Source organism: Aquila chrysaetos, chromosome Z, assembly GCF_900496995.4.
Source record: "Aquila chrysaetos chrysaetos chromosome Z, bAquChr1.4, whole genome shotgun sequence".
Taxonomy (NCBI): Eukaryota; Metazoa; Chordata; class Aves; order Accipitriformes; family Accipitridae; genus Aquila; species Aquila chrysaetos.
Genome location: NC_044030.1, coordinates 11,564,453 through 11,583,005, shown reverse-complemented (window position 1 = coordinate 11,583,005; position 18,553 = coordinate 11,564,453). Strand labels below are relative to the sequence as shown.

Below are 18,553 nucleotides of genomic sequence, written 5' to 3'. Positions count from 1 at the left end.
CATCACCTGATGGGCTGATGTAGTCTCTTTACTTATACAACAGTTCTGGCAAGAGCAGATGGCCATGAGTTTCGGTGATGACTATCAAGACTGCAAACCCTCTAAAGCACCTGAAGTATGGAGGCCATTGGGAATTCTATGAAGGCAGTAGCTTTTCTGCAACAGCAATGGATGCCCTTCAAGTCTGCAGGCTGAAGCCATCGAAGCCCAGCTGCCATGTGCTTGGTTTCAGCCAGTGCTGGTTTATTCCTTCCTCACTTCCCTGAAAGCCAGAATGCAGCCAGATGGGGTAATTTATCTTTTTTATGTTAAACAACATGTGGAACAGGAATGACCTTCTGAAGTAAAGAAATGTTTAGCTAGACAAATGAGAAAATCTTGCATTTGAAGCGCTCGGAGATCTGGATTGCATTAGCTGCCTTCAATCCTGAAGCCTGACCATCGTTAAACAAGCCCCTTATTCAGTGTGCAACTGTAAAATGCGGAAGACCATTGCTCTGCAATCCTGTCCATTCCAGCATTCAAGGCACGTTATCTTCACCCACGAACCCACCCCAGGAGCACAGTGAGGCAGCCAGAGGGAGGGATGGTCAGTCTCCTCAAGCTGGGTTCATACCATTGTTATAACACTTAATCCTCAGCAGCGAGAGCTTGATGAGATCATATGCAAAGATTACTTCAGATTATTATTAGAAATTTTATGTCATGTAAATGACAGATGGACAAAGAACAGTAGCAGCAGGAGAGGACAAGTGGGTCAGTAGCGTTTCAGGGACCAAAAAGGACTGTTTAAGAGGAGGTGGGGAACACAGACCCGGACAAAAGTGAGATGTTTTCCAACACGAGACTGTTCCCTGCAGCTTGGTCACTTCATATCAGCAGTGGTTGAAACAGAAATTGAGGGGTTTTCTTTTGCTATTACAGAAGCAGCAAATGGTAAAAGGCATATGTAATCAAGAACTACGAGATGAGACATCACTCTCCCTTAAAAACAGGAAAACTCTAATTTTTTAATCAAATTGCATCCTAATTTATATGAAGTGAAATATTGCCCGCATTTTCTTCTGTTTCACTTCTTGTTTTACCCCCTGATTATTTTTATGAAAGCTTTACTTAGGCTGTTTGTCAGTTGTTATTCTTGCTAACTAGCTTCCAAACCAAAATGAACATAAAAAATGACATGGGGAGAGAAAAAGTGGTGCAGAGAATAAATAGCAAGACAAAAACACATGGAAATATGTCAAGCGAAGTATGTCCCTCAAAAACTGGAAGAAATCTCTGGCCTCTGAGATAGTTAAATTCTTACTCATGAAGTATTTCAGCTGAAAACTGGCTAGCCAGTTTCTGCAGAGGTATAAAGTTGTCAGTAAAAAGCAGGTAAGATAATTGGAAAGTAACCAAGACCATGTGAAATGTGTTCAAGAGCCCCCAGAGGTCTCAGCTGTTCAGAAATACGTATTAGATGTCTGAGTTATCAAAAGGAGTATTGGGTTAGGGCTTTGGAAGAACTGTTGTCCAGCTGAATTGCTCTGGGAACAGGAAACAGGAAGGATGCTGTTCCAGGGCTTGTCATGAAGAAAGCTGCATTTAAATCTGTATTAAAATCACTGGGGAAAATCATTAAAGGGAAAAAAACCATAACATTGACTCATGGATTTGAAGAAAGATGATGCCAGGTAAGTCCATTAAGATTTAGATATATTTGCAAATGCTGTACCTGTTAGCTCGAGATAAGTGCAGATTTATGCTGATTTATATCACTCTGACTTCAAGTGCAGGTCTTCAGTCTAATCACCACAAGTCGTGGTCCTGCAGGGCCACTCATGAGCAGGGTAAATGAAGCAAGACCCAAATCTCACTGAAATGCCTTGTGCAGCACTGTGCAAAATCCTTAGCTGACAAATGTGCTGTGCATGTGTGGCTTAGATACAAATACTGTCACACATCTTGAAAAAAGGCAGAGAGATCATGTAGTAAAGGGCACAATGACAAAGAGCAGAACAAGGGGGCAGGGAGGAGTCTGCCAGCAAAAAGCAAGCTTCAGTACTTGGCTGCATGATTATCTGTGGATACTTGCACATACACTCCTTCTGTCAGATATATAGCACTATTGCGCTGGTGGAGGAACACCAAACAGCATAGGCACCAAATAAAGAACAGAATATATTGTCAAGCTTCGTGCTGGGATTTTCCTCTGTGCCTTCATTTTAGAGATATTAAAGGAGGAGCAATCAGAAAGGTCCAGATTACAAAGACAACATGCTGCTTATTGTCCTAAAAAGCCCCTACATAACTGGAAAAATAATTGCCAGTAGACTACACCTGGCCCAAGTCCAGCTGGTGGTATGCTTGCCAAGTCTGCATACAAGACTTGTATTTTAGTTGAGACAATAGAGTTGGGGCTGCTCTCCTGAGAAACACAAATCTGAATAATCTGTTTTAAGATGCGGTTCAAGGAGGGCAAAAGCAAAGTACTGAACTTAGGCAGGGATGTCAGCTGTCCAAACGTGAAACGGGTAATGACCAGACAACAGTCCTCCAGGGGCTGAAAATTGATATTAATCAGTTGTGGCCAACAGCTGTGTTAAGAAAAAAGAAAGCTTCACCCTGATACCTACATGGGGCTGTCCTCTGCAAGGCACACCAAACAATAATTGTTCTGTTATAGTTAACACTAAAAGAACCTGGGCTGGAGGCTATATACATTTATTGCTTAAGGGAAGATGAGGAGCAGAAGCTTCAGAGGCTGGAAAACAGGACCTATGGGCTGAGCTTGGAAAAAAACTGCTTTATTCTAGTCTGAGAAGTTGGGGAAGACATAAAATCTCACTGCAAAGAGCAAGGGAAGAAACTTGTCTCTGTGGCCATGGTGGGAGGACAAGGAGCAATGAGGGAAGGGCTGCTCAGGAGGTTGCATGGGGAGGGAGCAGTGTCTCTGTTGCTGGGATGTGTCACAGAAACACCTGTCAGCAGTGGATTAGCTGTAGTGGGAGATGCTTTGGAATCCTCAGGGTCCCTGCCAGCCCTGTTTCAAGGCACATTTCTCTTCATATGGTAGGATACAAGAGCCAGATGCGAGATTTGGTTTAGCAGGTACAATTACACTGGCGGTGTCTGTGGTGTTGTCTTTTTTTGTTTCATCTTCGTTGTGGTGGGAAGTGCTGAATGATTAGTGTATTGCCTTGGCCAGATTTTTTGCATGCACTGTGACCATATTTAGTCAAAATCCAAACAAGCAATTACTTTTGACAGTAATAATGAGCACATACTGACCTAGTAAGATTTAACCGATAGCAATATGTTAATTATTTAAATCAATTATGTCATTCAAATGGATATTTCTTTTCAACACTGTCCACTGAAAGCCTGATATAACACAGACGTCTGGGCCTGTAAGTCAGTCTGTACCCTAGCAATGAGCACAGAGAGAGCTGGATCAGGTCATCTTTGTGCATAGAGAGGAGAGAGCCCATGCAAACCTAGAGGGCCCATTTTCACTCAGTGCTACTGCAGGTCCGGACAGATCCTCACCACTCCCCTGCTGCTTACACATCCCCACAAAATGAAAGTGAAAGATGAGCTTTGTTTTTCATTTACCTGCACACTGGTTTTGCAGCTGGCCCAGCTCCCGAGGGATTGCACTCCTGGAAGATGTAGTTACACAGCAGAGACTCAGCAGCCGGCTGGCAGAATGAACTCACCATTTTCAGTTCAGTCCAGGCAGTGTGCACAAGCAGCTCTTGGGTCTCCTCTGGGTCAGCATAGGAGGAGTTGAAGAAAACAAGAGCATTCTTCGCCAAGATAGCACTACACACCTCACCTCTGTATGTGCTGCAGTAGCCTGCATCACCCTTGTACAGCTTGCTGTCGAGGACAAGAGCATACACACACAGTAAACTTACAGACCTAAACACCTGCAGGAGCAGGATGCCTAGCGTCTGTTTCTGATTAAAGTGGCATCTGTAAAGCTAACAGAGGGTGGAGGAGAGGGTAGATGGTTATAACCACTAAAAACAGCTAATACCATCCAAAAATGAAACTTTTGCAAGGATCCCCAGTGTGAGCGCAGGGCCCTCCTGGTGAGCTCCAGGGCTGAGGCTCTGGCCAAGGGTTGCTAGCATTGTAAGTGGGCAAAAACACTGAGCAATTATGCACAACCATGACCTATCATGGCCTCTCACCCTGCCCCCAGGGTGGGAATGGGGAAAAGTTTTGTTTTCCTGCTTCCCTGCAGTAGACATCAGCTGTGCTGCTTGCTGCACACCTGTGATAACTCAGGCTTTTTTGCTCTGCTGACTAGCAACAGTTTAATTTTGGATGGACTCGATGAGCAGAAGCCAGGTGAGTCCCACCCAACACATGCCAGGAAATTCTTCCTAAGATCAGACCAGCCAAGGTCCTGCCTGCCCCTTGTTGGCTCCTGCATCCCTCCTGACTCTGCCTCTCTTCCACACACGTTTGGGTGGGAGACACAGGGAGGAGGAAGGCACAAGCCTCTGCAATTTTCTTTCTGGTGCTTCCCTGCAAGGTCTGTCCTCTCCTCTCTTCACCATATCTCCCACTTTGCAAACTCCTGCCGCAAAGCATGGGGCCAGAGCTATGCTGGAGCAATAAATTACACAGCAGGGTCAGCTCCTTCGTGGGCTGTTTATTTATCTTTCCTGTGTTTTTTGCATCTAGCAGGAGACGGCTGTCATCCCTCCCTCCCTTCTTCCCCACAGCCATCAAAAGGGAGCAGCAGGGCGAGGGCACGCACAGGTCAGCCGTGCTCCCAGCAGCTCCCACGGCTGCCCCACGGCAGCAAGGTCTGCGGGTGAGGATGTGCCCTCCACCCAGGCAAACTGTGGGGTGCAGTGCCCTCGGCGGGGGGAGAGGGGGAAACCTGGGAAAACAGCCTCCCCTGTGTGCAGGGGATGGTCAAACCGGGGAGGGAGGAGGGCTGGGTGCAGCTGTCCCCACTGCTCATTCGGTCAGTGTAACTGGGGTCAGGGAGTTCAATTCACAACACGTCAACCATTTGGAGTAGCCAGTAGAGTATTTGTATCTTTGCCTTTTATTTCTTTTCCCTGTCCAAATAATCACCCATTGTCAACCCTGAGGGTTCTTGCTGTTTTTCTTCTGGAAGTTGGAGGTACATGGATGAGGGCTTACACAGGATGCCCAAATTTCTGCTTCTCAGATGCCGCTTTCTGCAGATGACACTCCCTGGCCCTGGTCTAGCTGCACTACTTGGGGCTTGATGTCGATTTTTTTTCATTTATTTTTTTTCCTGTATGTCACACTGGCTAAAAAATACAGGAAGGCACCGATTCCTTGAGGTAGTACCAAAACAGCAAAGATGCTGTGACACCCTGCATCACCCCAGGCTCCACGGACACCCCTTCATGTTACACAGGCAGCCCCCAGGATCCTGCGCTGGTCCCTGATGGTGACATCTCCCTGACACAGAGCAGTTTTCCCCACAGCACTGTGCTGCTTCCTCCAGCAGCTTGCTAGAGCTGTCCTTGGCGTGACAGAGGTCACATTATTCACATTTTCCTGATGATGCCTGTTGTGCTTAATCTGAAAGGTGCGTCCTTCCTGTGGCCCAAGAGGAAAAAGAGGGCACAGGTGTGCATGGGGCAGCTGTGCTGTTGACTTCAGTGGGCTGCAGAAGCAGCCTGACAAGAGCTACCAGTGCTAATACTGCATTTCCTCATTTTTTTAAAACCTGCAGGAAGACATGGACCAGGCTGTGATGGAGAAGCAGCAACAACATGTTTCTCACAATGCCTTGTCACAGAAAGGGAATTTCGTGCAGCAAATGTTGAGAACAACTGCAGGACAGAAGGGCTGAGCATTTGATCACTGTTCCCACATCTGTCACACCTACATGGGTGCAGGTGTAAGGCATAAGTCTGCCATCACCATCAGGTGGTCACTAAATCACTTACAAACTTCCTGAATCAATCTTGCAAGCCCCTGTGAGGGAGGCAAGAGTCTTTGCAGGGAGCCTGTGTCAGCAGAGTGGCAAAGCCATTTGCTCAGGTTATCTCAGGCTCTGCTCTTTTCTCTGAAGGCCAGCAGCTCCCAGCCCTGCTCATAGGCTAAACCTCTCATTTTCCTTCCAGACTGATCTGCCAGTGCAACATGCAGAAATACGCTAGGACTATAAAAAGAAAAAGCCAGCCAAATTGTTCAGTACTCCAAAAAATACTAAGCAAAAGTGCATGTCTGATCACATACAAGTGGTTTTACTCATCCATAACTCTGCTTGGAACAAAAATCTAAACTTCTCTTGCCCTAATCTGGTTACCACTGAACCAAAATACATTTATTGGCTGTGTACAGACAGGAGTTTAACAGGCAGTTAAGCTTTTACCTGTAAATTTATAAGGTCAGTGAAGTTGTGGATGTGTAGCTGTGAACAGAATTTACTCCAGAATATTCTGCCCACTACTGTATTTTAAACACCCTTACTGACGTGTGATCCACTGCTTGCTTGATACAGAAACATCCTTATCTACCTGGGCCCAGTCTCCAATTATGCCTGTATAAAGGAGCTCAGTGTTCCCTTCAGGTGAACCTCATCTGCATGCTTGGCATCCAGAAACCCAGTCCCTTCACTGAAGCCAAATTAACCAAATCCCCTTGGTTCATCATTCTCCTCCCTGGCCCAGAGGAAACCCCCAGGCAGCCACAGAAAGTCGTTCTTACCTCCACTCTGCGGAGAGGCACCAGATCCAGGAATTGTGATGAGCCAGGAGAAGGAAAGAATGGAAAAGACATCAATGACACTTCATTGCCCCCTCTGAGATGTGGGAGTTAAGATTTCCATGCTAGGAAATCTGTCTGAGACCTGTAAGCTGTCTGAAAAGGATGCAGCTAAATTCTGTCCTTATTTTGCAGCTTCTTGTGGGGAAGAAGAGTTGGGCAACACTGGATGCCATATGGGGCGAGGGAATGAGGAGGAAGTGCATTGTTGACTGCAGTTCTTGCTGAGGTGGACAGTTGCACCCTAAACCCACACCTTTACCCTTATCCTTCAGGTCCTAGATAACTGGCGCATAGCATTCTCTGTTTAAGCCGCCCATGCACTCCTCACTGCAGGCAGCATCTGTACCAGGTGGGACAAATCAGGGCTGGAGGAGCAGGGCAGGCACACGGCTGTGCCCCCCACTTGCAGCACCAGGGGGACCTGGGCTGCGCCAGCACGGGGAGGAGGCGCTGAGCATTGGCGAAGGACCAGGACACCTCTGCCCTGGGACCCTTGGAAGCTGGGACGAGGCCACGGCAGCCTCCTGCTCAGGTCTGGGGGGCTGCTCTCCTCTTGCTGAGCACACGCAGCCTGGAGAAGAGCAGTGCAGCTTCTGCCACCGGCCTAAGGCACCTGCCCTCCCTACTGCATTTGCAGCTCTGCCTTGTGGGGTAAAGCCTTGCCTGGGCTAAAAGCAGAAGTGGGGATGTGAATATGGTACAAGTGCTGAGTGTCCTATGGGGAAGAGCTTGCTGCTAGGTCGTAATGCCCGGTGTAAGAAAGGGCATGGTTATTTTCTCAACAGAGCAGAAGCTGAGGCACAGAGAGAGGGGCAGGTGCGTGTCTCATTGACAGCAGGACCAGGGCTACCACTCCGTGTCTGGAGTCCAGGGTGACTCCTCCTTCCTCTAACTAAACCCCCGCTTTCCTGTCCCAAGAGGGAAGGCACAAGCTTCCACCTTTCTCTTGGTGTGACAAATGCTGTCAGCTAGCTCAGACCATCGGTATTTCTCCTCTTTGGATCATCCTTTCCCTGTTTGGGAGATGTACCTGGGAGCAGAGTTTACCCAGGAACGGTATTGCTCTGACAGCAACCTCCCTGCTTTCTGGATGCAACCCTCTGAGAAGCCAAACTGCTCACAAAAGCTATTTTCACCTTGCTGTTAGGTGATACCAATGCTGGGTCATGGCCACGACTTCCTCCGCATGGATGAACTTACCAAGTGTGCTTCTGGGACACAAAGTACAAGACGGCATCAAACATTCAGGAAATGACAGCAGTGCCAGTCTCCAAAGTGTAAGCATATATGAGCAAATAGCCTGGCGGGGGATGCGCTTGTACTCAAATTTAGCCCCCTGCACGCTATCAGCTCTCCAAGGCTTTCCCTTCTCTTTCAGATTACTTCACACCCCTTTCCTCTCCCCCATCAGGGAAGCTAGGACTGTGATTGCAAGGGTAAAAAACTAATGACCCCTTCTCTCCCAGCATACCTGAAACGCTGATGGTTGCTGCGGCTTTTGCAGCTCCAAAAGTTTTGCTGTGTTTGTTTGTGGCAAGGCAAGTGAACAGGCCAGGTCGGGTGACATACACCTGCAGTCTCGAGTCAACCACTCTGTCCTTGACACTTTCCGCTATAGACCCTGCAGAAACCTAAGACAGCGAAAAGCCCAGTGCAGTGATATTTCCAACAAAGGCAAACAAACAAACCAAGGAAAAACCTAAGAGACCCAGTCCCAAGCATTCAAATTGGCAGAGAAAGATGTAGCAAGCAGATAAAAGTGGCAAAGAGCTAAAGCTGCTGGCATGATTTTAGTGCTTTCATAGCAGCTGACTTCACAGACAAAAGCAAATGTTAAAGACCTCTCCCATTTTGCACTTCAGCAATACTTCTGCAATTAATTTTCAGTTCCAGAGGGCTGTTGTCTCAGTTTTGCTCATGTAATTGAGCTGGCCAATTACTCAGGACCGATTCTCATAAGTTGTTTGCCTATTCATGCCTTAGCAAGGAAGGGCATAAGATGGTTTTGTGGACCATGGCTATACAGAAGGAGAAAAGAAAATAGTTCGTAAGTTGTTGATTCTGGGTTAATACAACCACTGCCACACTTCCAAAGCAGTCGTGAGCAAAGCAAGCACTCTGGCTCCTACACTTTGGCAGATATCTGATAGATTTTCTTATCTCACACCTAGAAATATGAAAGGGGCTGCAGATGTGGTGATTTTGGCCAACTCTTTTCCCAGGTCAGAAATTCCCAGTAAATGAGCTTGGAGCCTGCTGATTTTGGCCAACAGCTCTCCTGCTCATATGGCATTTATTAAAGTAGGAGGACATGGTACACCAAGACTGTACCTTGCAAAGATAGTAGGAAGGAGCAACATTGCCTGCTCTATTCTTCATACTGTTAGGAAGCATCAAATGTAATTCAAGCAATATGTGGTTGCCCCTGAATCCCACCAGTGTGTCCTGGCCCTAAGGACAGTGAGAGTTGTCTGCCTGGATCCATCCCAGCAAAGCACTCCATCTGTGCATCTATCTGAGAGGTTAGAGAGACCAATCTGACCTTCCTGGAGGTTAGTAGAAATGTGATTTCAATGGGATCTGTATCTGTTCCCAAAGGTATAAACAGCGGTAACTGAAAAAGCAAGACAGGATGCATCAGTGTTTTATCATATCTTTAGTAAAGATGTGTTTGTCTGAAAACAAAATGCTGAAATTAATGTATTTGTTTTGCCTCACTCAAGCTCAACTTGGAGTTGTGGTGAGGTAATGTGCATGGGAAGAAATCACTAAATAACCAGACCAACACAGTTATTTTAAGTATTGCATCACAGATGGGTGGTATGCCGGTCACCGTGCAACAGAGGGACCAGGGATATTTTTTGGCTTCATGCTGTGACCTCAGTTCAGGTGGATGGGGACTCAGGGAATATTTTCTCACAAATTTCTCTTTTGTTACAGTACTGGTCAGATTTATTTTTAGAATTTTGTTTCTCCCCAGAAACCACTCAGCACTAAGACACCGCTGGGACCTTCCTGGTGGAAAGGAGGAATTTCTTTACAGGCTGCCCCTGCCTCCCAGCATGTACCCAGGAGAGGTGGGCACTTGCTCTGAGCCACTTGTGCTGATCCAGTCCTCTCTCCCTCTTTACCCCTCAGGCCTCAGGCATACCCCATCTGTTAGCTCTCCTCCTGGCAGTGCTGGACTCTGCCTGGTAAGCATGGAGAGCCAGGATTGTTCCTCCTGGCTTCGGCTATGGGAAGAAAAGGGTGCTCAGGTAGCTGCAAGCAGTACGAGCAGTATGCATGGTCACATATATTGTGAAAAATCACAGGTGAAAGTGTCAGGTAGTTGTGCCTAGGACTTCCACACCAGCCAGCTGTTGTTTACTCTACTGGGAACCTCAAGTCATTCCCTTGTCTTAGTTGATTCCTTTCCCTTTTCAAATACGTTCCCTGAGATTTTGTTTCCAGCAGGTCTTTTTTTAGCCTCTAAAACGCCACTTCAGCCACCACCAAAGCAGACACCTCTTCACACCTGGCTCACTTATTCTTTGTGGTGTGGAAAACTACAGTTTAAGGTCCATGATGCCCCATGGTGCATAGTGGGAGGAAAAGGAATTGTGTTTCTGTTTAGGTAGGCAAGGCAGCTGCTGTGCAGAGGAGTTTCCATCCTCCTTTTCAAAGGCATCTCAATAACCTCTGCAGATTCCCACTCTTTAAAGCTCAGGACAATTACAGGTCAGCATTCAGAGACCATAATGCTGCAGGCATGCTGCATCTTCAAATGACTCACCATTGTTTGCTTGTGAGCCAGCCCTCAAATGCACGAGTTGCAATCCACCCCCTTCCTGGTCTGACTTTCACAGCATCGGGTTCTTGTTAAGGTCTCCTTGCTGTATTTAAAATGAGGTGGTGTGGAGCACCACCCTCCAGGGACTGGACTTTGCCTCGCAGACGGGAATGGGGCAGAGTGAATCTGACCAGCCAGGCAGCAGCCCCAGGTAGGAGCTGAGCATCATCTCACACACAGCTCTCTGTGGTACCGACGCACTGGTGGCAGCTTGGCAGAGCAGTGGTCTGTGCTCTGGAAATACTCTGCCCTTGCCAGGGACCCCAGATACCCCAAAAGGTTTCTTCCCCGATGAGGAAGAAGTCTTGAATGCACACCTGCAGTTGTCTCAAAATAATTATCTCCAGAAACTACTGAGGACCCACAGGGCTCTGCAGAGGCTGATCTGATCCCTTTGCTGTTCTCCCGAGCAACTTCGAGGGAATATTGAAAATTAGCCCTCATCAGACTGGGGGACACAATAAGGTTTAGAGGAGATAAGGCAGGCAAGACAGCCTACAGAGTAGCCTAGGCTCCTTAATAATGTATTTTAATACATGGAAAGAGGGGATACAGAGCAGGATGGGGATAGCCTCCTGAAGTAAGGAACTTGAGCAAGAGGATTTATTCGTCCTGTTGGGCAGGCAAGTCCACAAGAATGGTCATGGCCAGCTGATGGCCAGAAGGACTTGTGGTTGACAGGGGGTCAATGAGAAAGAGCAGAGACAAAGTGCCAGCCTGCAAACTGCGGCTGCTCCACCTGCCTCCACAGCATCACACCCTGGGGCTCACATCCTTAAAAAAGCGGTTGAAAGACCACAGAGAGTATAAAACATGTCCACCATAACCATATCAAGACTGGAGGAAACCCATGGCAGGCTCAGGCTGCAGAGCTGCTGTGACTGTGGTGCACTGCTCACTGCTGGGGAGGCAATATCGGGTGTCAAGTGGCTCTTCAGTTCAGCTGAAGGGAAGGCATTGCAATAGCCTACACACGGACATGAAAGCCAGATGAATTCAATGCAGGCACCTATTTTAAATGGTCAGGATAATTAGACCACAGAACAATTTCCTGTGAGAAGCAGTGGATTTGCATCTCTTGGTGCCTGCTGCTGAAGGGGGTGTGCCTTTCTTGAGGACGTGCTTCTAGCCAGGAATAAATTGGTGACATACTTCAGTGCATCACCTAGGTCAGTCTAGAAAATTTCAGATCTATCCACCTGCAAATGTGCTGTGCATATATGCTGTCCCACAGGTATTTTGCCTCAAGACAGTTTGCTCTACCTAACTACCTTGGTTTGTGTTATTTTGTCAAATAAGAAATTTTGCCATGTTATTGTTACCACATTAGGAGAAAGAAGAGGAGGGGTGGCTGCAAAAATACTTAAACCCACAATGAAGTCCTAGAAACCCTGGCTTGGAGGAAGGTTGTAAGCATCTAAAGCATCCTTCATCTTGGGCTTCCCAGACCGTAAAAAATTAACCCACACAACATGCTGGAGAAGGGGGAGAGTGTTTTGCAGAGGAGAAAACTGCAGCAGGGAGATGAGGCGGACTCAACCTGATTGCACAACAAGGCACGAAGTAAGGCAGGAATAGAAACCACAGGCACTGGCTCCCAGCCCCGCATTTTAATCCCTGGGCTGTGCTTCCGGATGCTAGCAGCCTCCAGGGCCAAAAGAATGAAAAAAGAGGCACTTACAGCTTTCCCATTTTCCAGCCAGGTGACAGTGGGGACTGGAAGGCCGGTAGCAGCACACCGCAACGTCACCACAGACCCAAAGGTGACATTTTGGGATTCAGGAGCCTTCAGGATTCTAGCAAAAACTGCAGGAGAAGACAGAGGTGCTAGTTGAACAGCAATATAAAGCTGAGGCTGTGCTGGCATGGAGATGCTTCCTCCCCAGTAGGTCTTGAAATAAGCCACGGCCCCATGAATAAAAGCAGAGCGTAGCACAGACTTCCCAGTGAGTGACAGTCTTGGGAGAGGGACAAGGAAGAGAAAGAAAGTGAGTGGTGTAGTTATGTTCTGCACCTTACAGACCAAAATTTTACCTCTGGAAATTTCTACATCATCTGAGTTCGATGCCTCAGAGGAGGTAATGTGCAAACCAAGGGTTGCGTGCAGATGGGACAGCTTACAGCAAATAAGTGGCAAGTTACCATGCTGCCCTGCCAAGGGTGATCTCATGAGAAACTTGTTCAAAACCATCAAAGGGGACCACCAGCGCAGTCACATACCGTGAAGGTTAAGGGTCAGATGAGCTCCTCAGTGTGATCGCAGTGATTAGGACTTACCACAGAGAGATGCAAAGCCCTGCATTTTCCATGCCATGACAACCTGCCCTCAGGGGTAAGAGTCTAACATTGGGTTATACAGGAATGGCTGGCAAAGATTTTGAGAAGGTGAGACTGTAGGGGGAAAGTAGGTTTTTAAAGTGACTTTTCATCTCTACTGCTCTTGCTTCTTTTGTGGCAATATGGTTACTGGGGAGTTTGAAGATAAGCAAGATAAGCGCCTCCCTGCCCTGAGAAATTTTTTTTTAGTGAAGTATTTTTGCTGAAAACTTCTTTCGATCCAGAAACACAACTCTGATGGCCTTCACAAGCTGTATTTCAGCTGCTGTACTTGGACCACATAGAGGAAAGCAGAGAAGTGAGACATTTCCCATATGGAACATTTGAGTTTTGACCCAAAATTTTTAATGGAGATGCCTTAATGTCTGTGCAGAAGCAGGTTGAATAGCTCTGTGATATTTCTTCCTCCAATTTCTTGTGCTTAGTGAGTAACACTTGCTCTCTACCTTCTGGATTGCTCAGCATTGACTAAAAGTCTCCATCAGAAATTTTAGTAAGCAGGGGAGTTTCTCTTGGAGTTCTCGGGCAAGCCTGATAACTTGTTTGTGACTTTTGCTATCTGTATGGTTCCTCTTACCAACATATCTGATCACATCACAGTCTTCTGTGTCTCTGCCCCACGTACCTCTTGTCACTGGCCACTGGTTGCTCCCAGATGGAGACTTCCAATGCAGAGCAATTAGGAGACCAATGAGAGTCCCTTCAGAAACTGAACATCTGTCCACGTCATTTGGGATGGGAAGGTTTCGTCTGCAAAATTTCAGTTGGAGTAAAAAAAGTATATGCTTTCCATGTAGTCCTTCCACACAGTCCTGGCCTGGGAAGGGACTGAGATTTGTATTAACAAAGAGCCTAAAACCAGCTTTTGCTCGTGGATAGGCAACACTAGGAGTACATTTCAGGGTAGAAATTTTTTGTCATAGGAGCACAGCCATTCAATAGGCTCCTGGGCAGGGATTTTTAGGAAGATTAAATTTAATGTCAGTGAAGTGAAAAGGGTGGGAGAATACGTATTATATTCAGCTTCTTAATTCCTCTACGGTCTCCAAGCAGTTCCTCACTGTCGATGCTCAGTGCCCCTTGCTTAAACTCAAAGCAGAGCAGCATCGGGGCTGCTGCATCCCCCCTGCCCATCGGCAAGGCAGCAGGTAGAAAGCTCCACCTCTAACAAGGAAAGCTGCAGTCACTGGCCAGGGACTTTCCTGATGAATAATAAGAGAAATGAAACCTTTGCCTGAAGTTTCACTTCAGGCTATTAACAACAGATGGTTACAAATTCAGCCCTGAGTGCCCTGGGCCAAGCTCATATTATCCTTCATTCGGAGAAATACTAAACTTTTGAGCCTGTCCCCTGGCAGCCGTTATGTGCACACAGCTCCCGCTAAAGCCAGCACGTCAGCTCCCAGAGCCGGAATACAGCCCTTGGTGCTTTTCTCATGCTGCTGTTGGTTTCTCAGTGTGCTACTGGGACCCTGCCCACCTGACAACTCTGCTCCTCGGATCCTGCCTAGCTTAATTAATACTGAAGTGACAAATTAACAGCACCCCATTAGCTGGTGCCAGGCACAGGTCCATATGCCCTCCTCTCTACTGGCTGCTCTCCCAAAATCTGTGAGGATCTTTCATCCAGGAGAAAAAAAGGCGCATTTTGAAAATTATGGCAGTTGCACAGGTGGGGAGCAAAGCCACAGCGAGCACGGCAGCTGGTCCAGCTCACTCGTGGCACCTGCGGGGAGGCCAGAAAGCTGCATCCCACTCCCAGGGGTCCTCCCTCCAGCACTGATCACAGCACTTGCTTTAGTAACCCAGCCCACTGCTGGCATAAGCACTCATCTGCCAGCATAGAGAAGGCAAAGGGTCAGGCCATTCAAGCTTAAAACACAAATACAGGGATGAAAAACCCAGTGACAGCTGCTAAGCATCCACATGTTTCTTGTGGAAAGTAGTGCAAGTGTATTATCTAGCACAGGGAGGGATGGCTAAATAAAAGTGGGCCTATAAGGAAATAAGCTGATTTCCAAAGCATGGAAGAATGGAAGCTCCTGCTATGCCCAGTGCCACCCTGTGCATTTCCAGGACATTCAAAATTGAAGTTACAGATTTAATACTTCAACATTCCAAGTACTTACATTTGCATGGTTTTTAAAAGTATTTTACTTAAAGTTTAGCTATTTAACTTAAGTACTTATCTCTAGATACTGTGAATGGAACAATCTGGGGGTTTTTACATTATTTTATTTTTAAGTGAGGAATTCCCTGCAACAAGGGCTCCCCACATCCCAACAGATTTTGGAGCACCGCTGACTGGCACAACCAGGGACATATTTTCCAAAGAGCTCTTCATCACTTTGGGAAACAGCATTAAAAAAAATAGCATCAGCTATTTCTCAGCCCCATCATCTATGGGTAGATGATCGACACACTGCCATTGCTGGCAGACTTGGTGCTGTGGGAAAGCCAGGGTGGGTTGTGTGAGATCTGCCAGTGTCACCTTCCACCAGTGCAAAGCAGGGCAAGACCACCAGGATGAGCTTAAGGTCCATTTTGGCGACTGCATGGGGAAGAAAATCTGTCCTGTAGGTAAATGGAGGAACCCAGGCCCTGAAACTACGAGTGAAAATTCCCAACAATTAGGTGATTTTTAACACCTCCATTACTTGCCCTCCTTTTCCAGACCCTCCCAAAACTGGATTTTGCCAGGAACTTTGCCTGTTTAGCTAGATCACCACGAGGTTAACAACATTCACATCAAGACCCCCAGGCTCTCAGCACAGGATTTACCCAAAGGCATGCCAAAAAGCAGTTAGGGACAGTGGGTGAAGAGGGCTTCATTTATTTATTTATTTAAGTGGAAAATAAAACAGAGGAGCTGGAAATGAAATCCGGCACGCTAAAGGCCAAGCCAGCACGTTAAGTTTCATTCCCAAGCCCCCTAATAAATGTCCTTTCTTTTACAGCCCTGCTAAATGATGTGATGTGCACTGCAGAGCTTGCTAGGAGGTATCTGCACTGCAGCCAGCTGCTCTCGTTTCTGAGAATTAGGTAACATCATCCAGTCCAAACAGTAGGGCTTTAATTCAGTCAGAAAATTTTTATACTATAAAAAGATTAAAGCAGGGGCCCCCCAGCCCCCAGTTTGAATGGCTAACTCTTTCCAGGTGACTTTGTTTTCCCGTCGCCTTTGACTGAGCTGTGTTTCATTTCCAGGGTTTGGGGCCCAATCCTGCAGTCCTGGCAGATGCCTCCCCCCTGATGGGGTAACGACTGTTTTTTTGTTAAAACAGGCTGGATTGGGCCAGTCACATCCAGACAGCAGCCTGGGTGGCCTGGGGCCATGCTGTTGCTTTCAGGAAAGGAAAAGTGATGCCCAGAGCTCACTGGATACCCTCATGCATGCAGCCCCACTGCAGGAAGACACCCCTTTTAGCCAGGGTTTCATAAGCCTTAACGCTGGCTTTGACACATCAGGCCCAGTCAAGCACTGGTTTTGGGGTGGTTTTTTTTTTTCCAGAGCCTCCACTGCCTTTGGTGAACCTTGACTTTCAGAGAACATGAGCAACATTTGCCAGTGTATGTGAATTAACCCAGCCTGTCAACATCTGCACGTATTCATGCCCAGGAGTTTGTTGCTAGTCCTGGATTACTGTAAAGCCTACCTGATAATCCAAACTGAGATAAGGCCACCAAGAGCTAAACTTGTGTTAGCATCCGCCTGGCAACAGTGGGTGCGCACTCCCTTCCCACCGCAGTCTGAACCTGGCCTAACACGTGAGCCAGACCTGGTGTGTCCATACTGTCACATCTGATATCTCAGCCTGCTCCACTTTCCCCGATTGTTCTGCTCTTACCATGAAAAAATGGCCTTTTGGGTGATTACGGTCAGGTCTTACACCAAATTTTTTTTTCCAGCTAAGCTGCAAAACATGATGGGTAAAGGCAACTCCTATGTGCAAAAAGGCGTTTTCTGCTGATACAGCTGGTGCCACGTTGAGAACAAATGTGTCTGCATTTCTAGGGGAACTGGTAAGCTACACATCGCCTCGGAAACTTTCCTGATATAAATACCCTAGCAAAGCCTTTGCACCGCATACTGTTCATGCGTAAGCATTTAGGAGCTAAACTGCAAGCATTTTTTTTGTTCACGTTCACCAACGTTCCTATAACTCTTTCATACTTGAAGTGTGAAAGATTGAAATGACTCCTTCCCTACAGAGGATTTCTCTGGGCTTGGACTTTTCTTACTAATCCATAAAAAATCATTTATTCTTTCCATCTATATGCTCTGAAGAACCATAAACTTGTGCCAAGGTGTTGGCAGTCTTTTGCCAGTGAGAAGTCCGGTCGTCTAAAGCCCCATTCAGATTCATTCATCTCACATCCATTCACTCTTCCTGACAACTCTAAAGCAGGCAGTCAAGGCGAGATAACAAGCAGAAGGGCTACCATTTCCTTCCCACCGGTGAGAGATGAGGGGAGGTCTGACAAATACATTTATAAACACATAGAAATCCACAGTATTTGTGTTTTCTGACATTTCAAATTAATCTGTGTAAAATCCCAACAAGTCTTGAAATACCGGGGCTAAGAACAGGCCGCACATCATACTCGTGCATCAGCGGTCGCAGAGACAGCCGCGCTGAGCTGTGTGCGGCAGCTAATCACATGCCAAGAGCCAGGGCTGAACAAGTGAGGCACAGTCTCCGCAGCTGACATGATGGGACCGAATCCCAGCTTGGAGAACAAACAAATTCTTCAGTAAGCACAGTCAGCAGCTCCTCTCGCAGTGACGGGCTCTGCACATGGATCACCACACGCCTCCATATGGGAATTACTCACATTGTACCTTTGAGACTGCTCAAAGCGTGCTGCCAGTGTCCCACCCAATTCCAAAACTGCTGGGTTAATAATTAAATCCCAAGATAACTGCAAGGTCAGTTTTGCTTTGATCTCTGAGTATTTCTTACCAAAACTGCAATATTTATCTTTTTGCAAAACTACCAAGTAATCACAAAGAGGAGCAAAATGACACAGGCAAAGCTGATACGAGACACGTCCACTTATCTTTATCAAATTGCTTACCTATTTTTATTTAATCCCTGTCCAGACATGTTTATTGCCAGAGAACCACATGTATACAGATTATCAAAAGAAAAAAAAAGGACAAATACAGTAGGAAATGCACACAACCACTGTATTATTTCCCAGGGAACAGCACTATCAGGTGTGGGCCCCAGAACAGTAAGCTGCAGAAGTGCTATAAGCAAGCAGTGCGTCATCATTCGCCTGCCCCTCACCTGGTTACCATGGAAATCTGGGAGGAGAACCCCCTAATGCATTTGAAATATCAACTTTTTGTACAAAGTCTCAAAATCTCCAAGCTCTTCTGGCTCCTGGTACATGATTTGGGAGGTTTGGGGCTTACAGTAGTTCTAACGCCTCATGCAGCCCAGGCCAGACAGCACAGCAATACATAGATACTGAGGCTGTGAGATGGACGGCAGGGACAACTCAAGATCTGTGTGGAAGGGAGATGGAGGAAACCACAACATCTCAATCCTGAAGCGTATGCCTTCAGATTCTAAGCTCTGGTGTCTAATATCAAAGCAAGATTTTCTTAGCAAGGCAAGA

General features: G+C 46.9%; 1 protein-coding gene across 2 annotated transcripts in view; it reads right to left on the bottom strand.

Moving 5' to 3' along the window:
• MUSK (muscle associated receptor tyrosine kinase) overlaps positions 1 to 18,553 on the bottom strand; it is a 57,904-nt gene that overhangs the window by 19,605 nt on the left and 19,746 nt on the right. Inside the window, exons 6-9 of one of the 2 annotated variants that reach the window (XM_030005759.1) lie at positions 12,270 to 12,394; positions 8,228 to 8,387; positions 6,697 to 6,703; positions 3,598 to 3,864 (exon numbers count right to left, since the gene is read on the bottom strand). In XM_030005759.1, coding sequence (XP_029861619.1) covers positions 3,598 to 3,864; positions 6,697 to 6,703; positions 8,228 to 8,387; positions 12,270 to 12,394 — 559 coding nt within the window. Of the gene's footprint in view, positions 1 to 3,597; positions 3,865 to 6,696; positions 6,704 to 8,227; positions 8,388 to 12,269; positions 12,395 to 18,553 lie in introns of those variants that run through there. The other variant, XM_030005760.1, reaches the window with a different exon arrangement.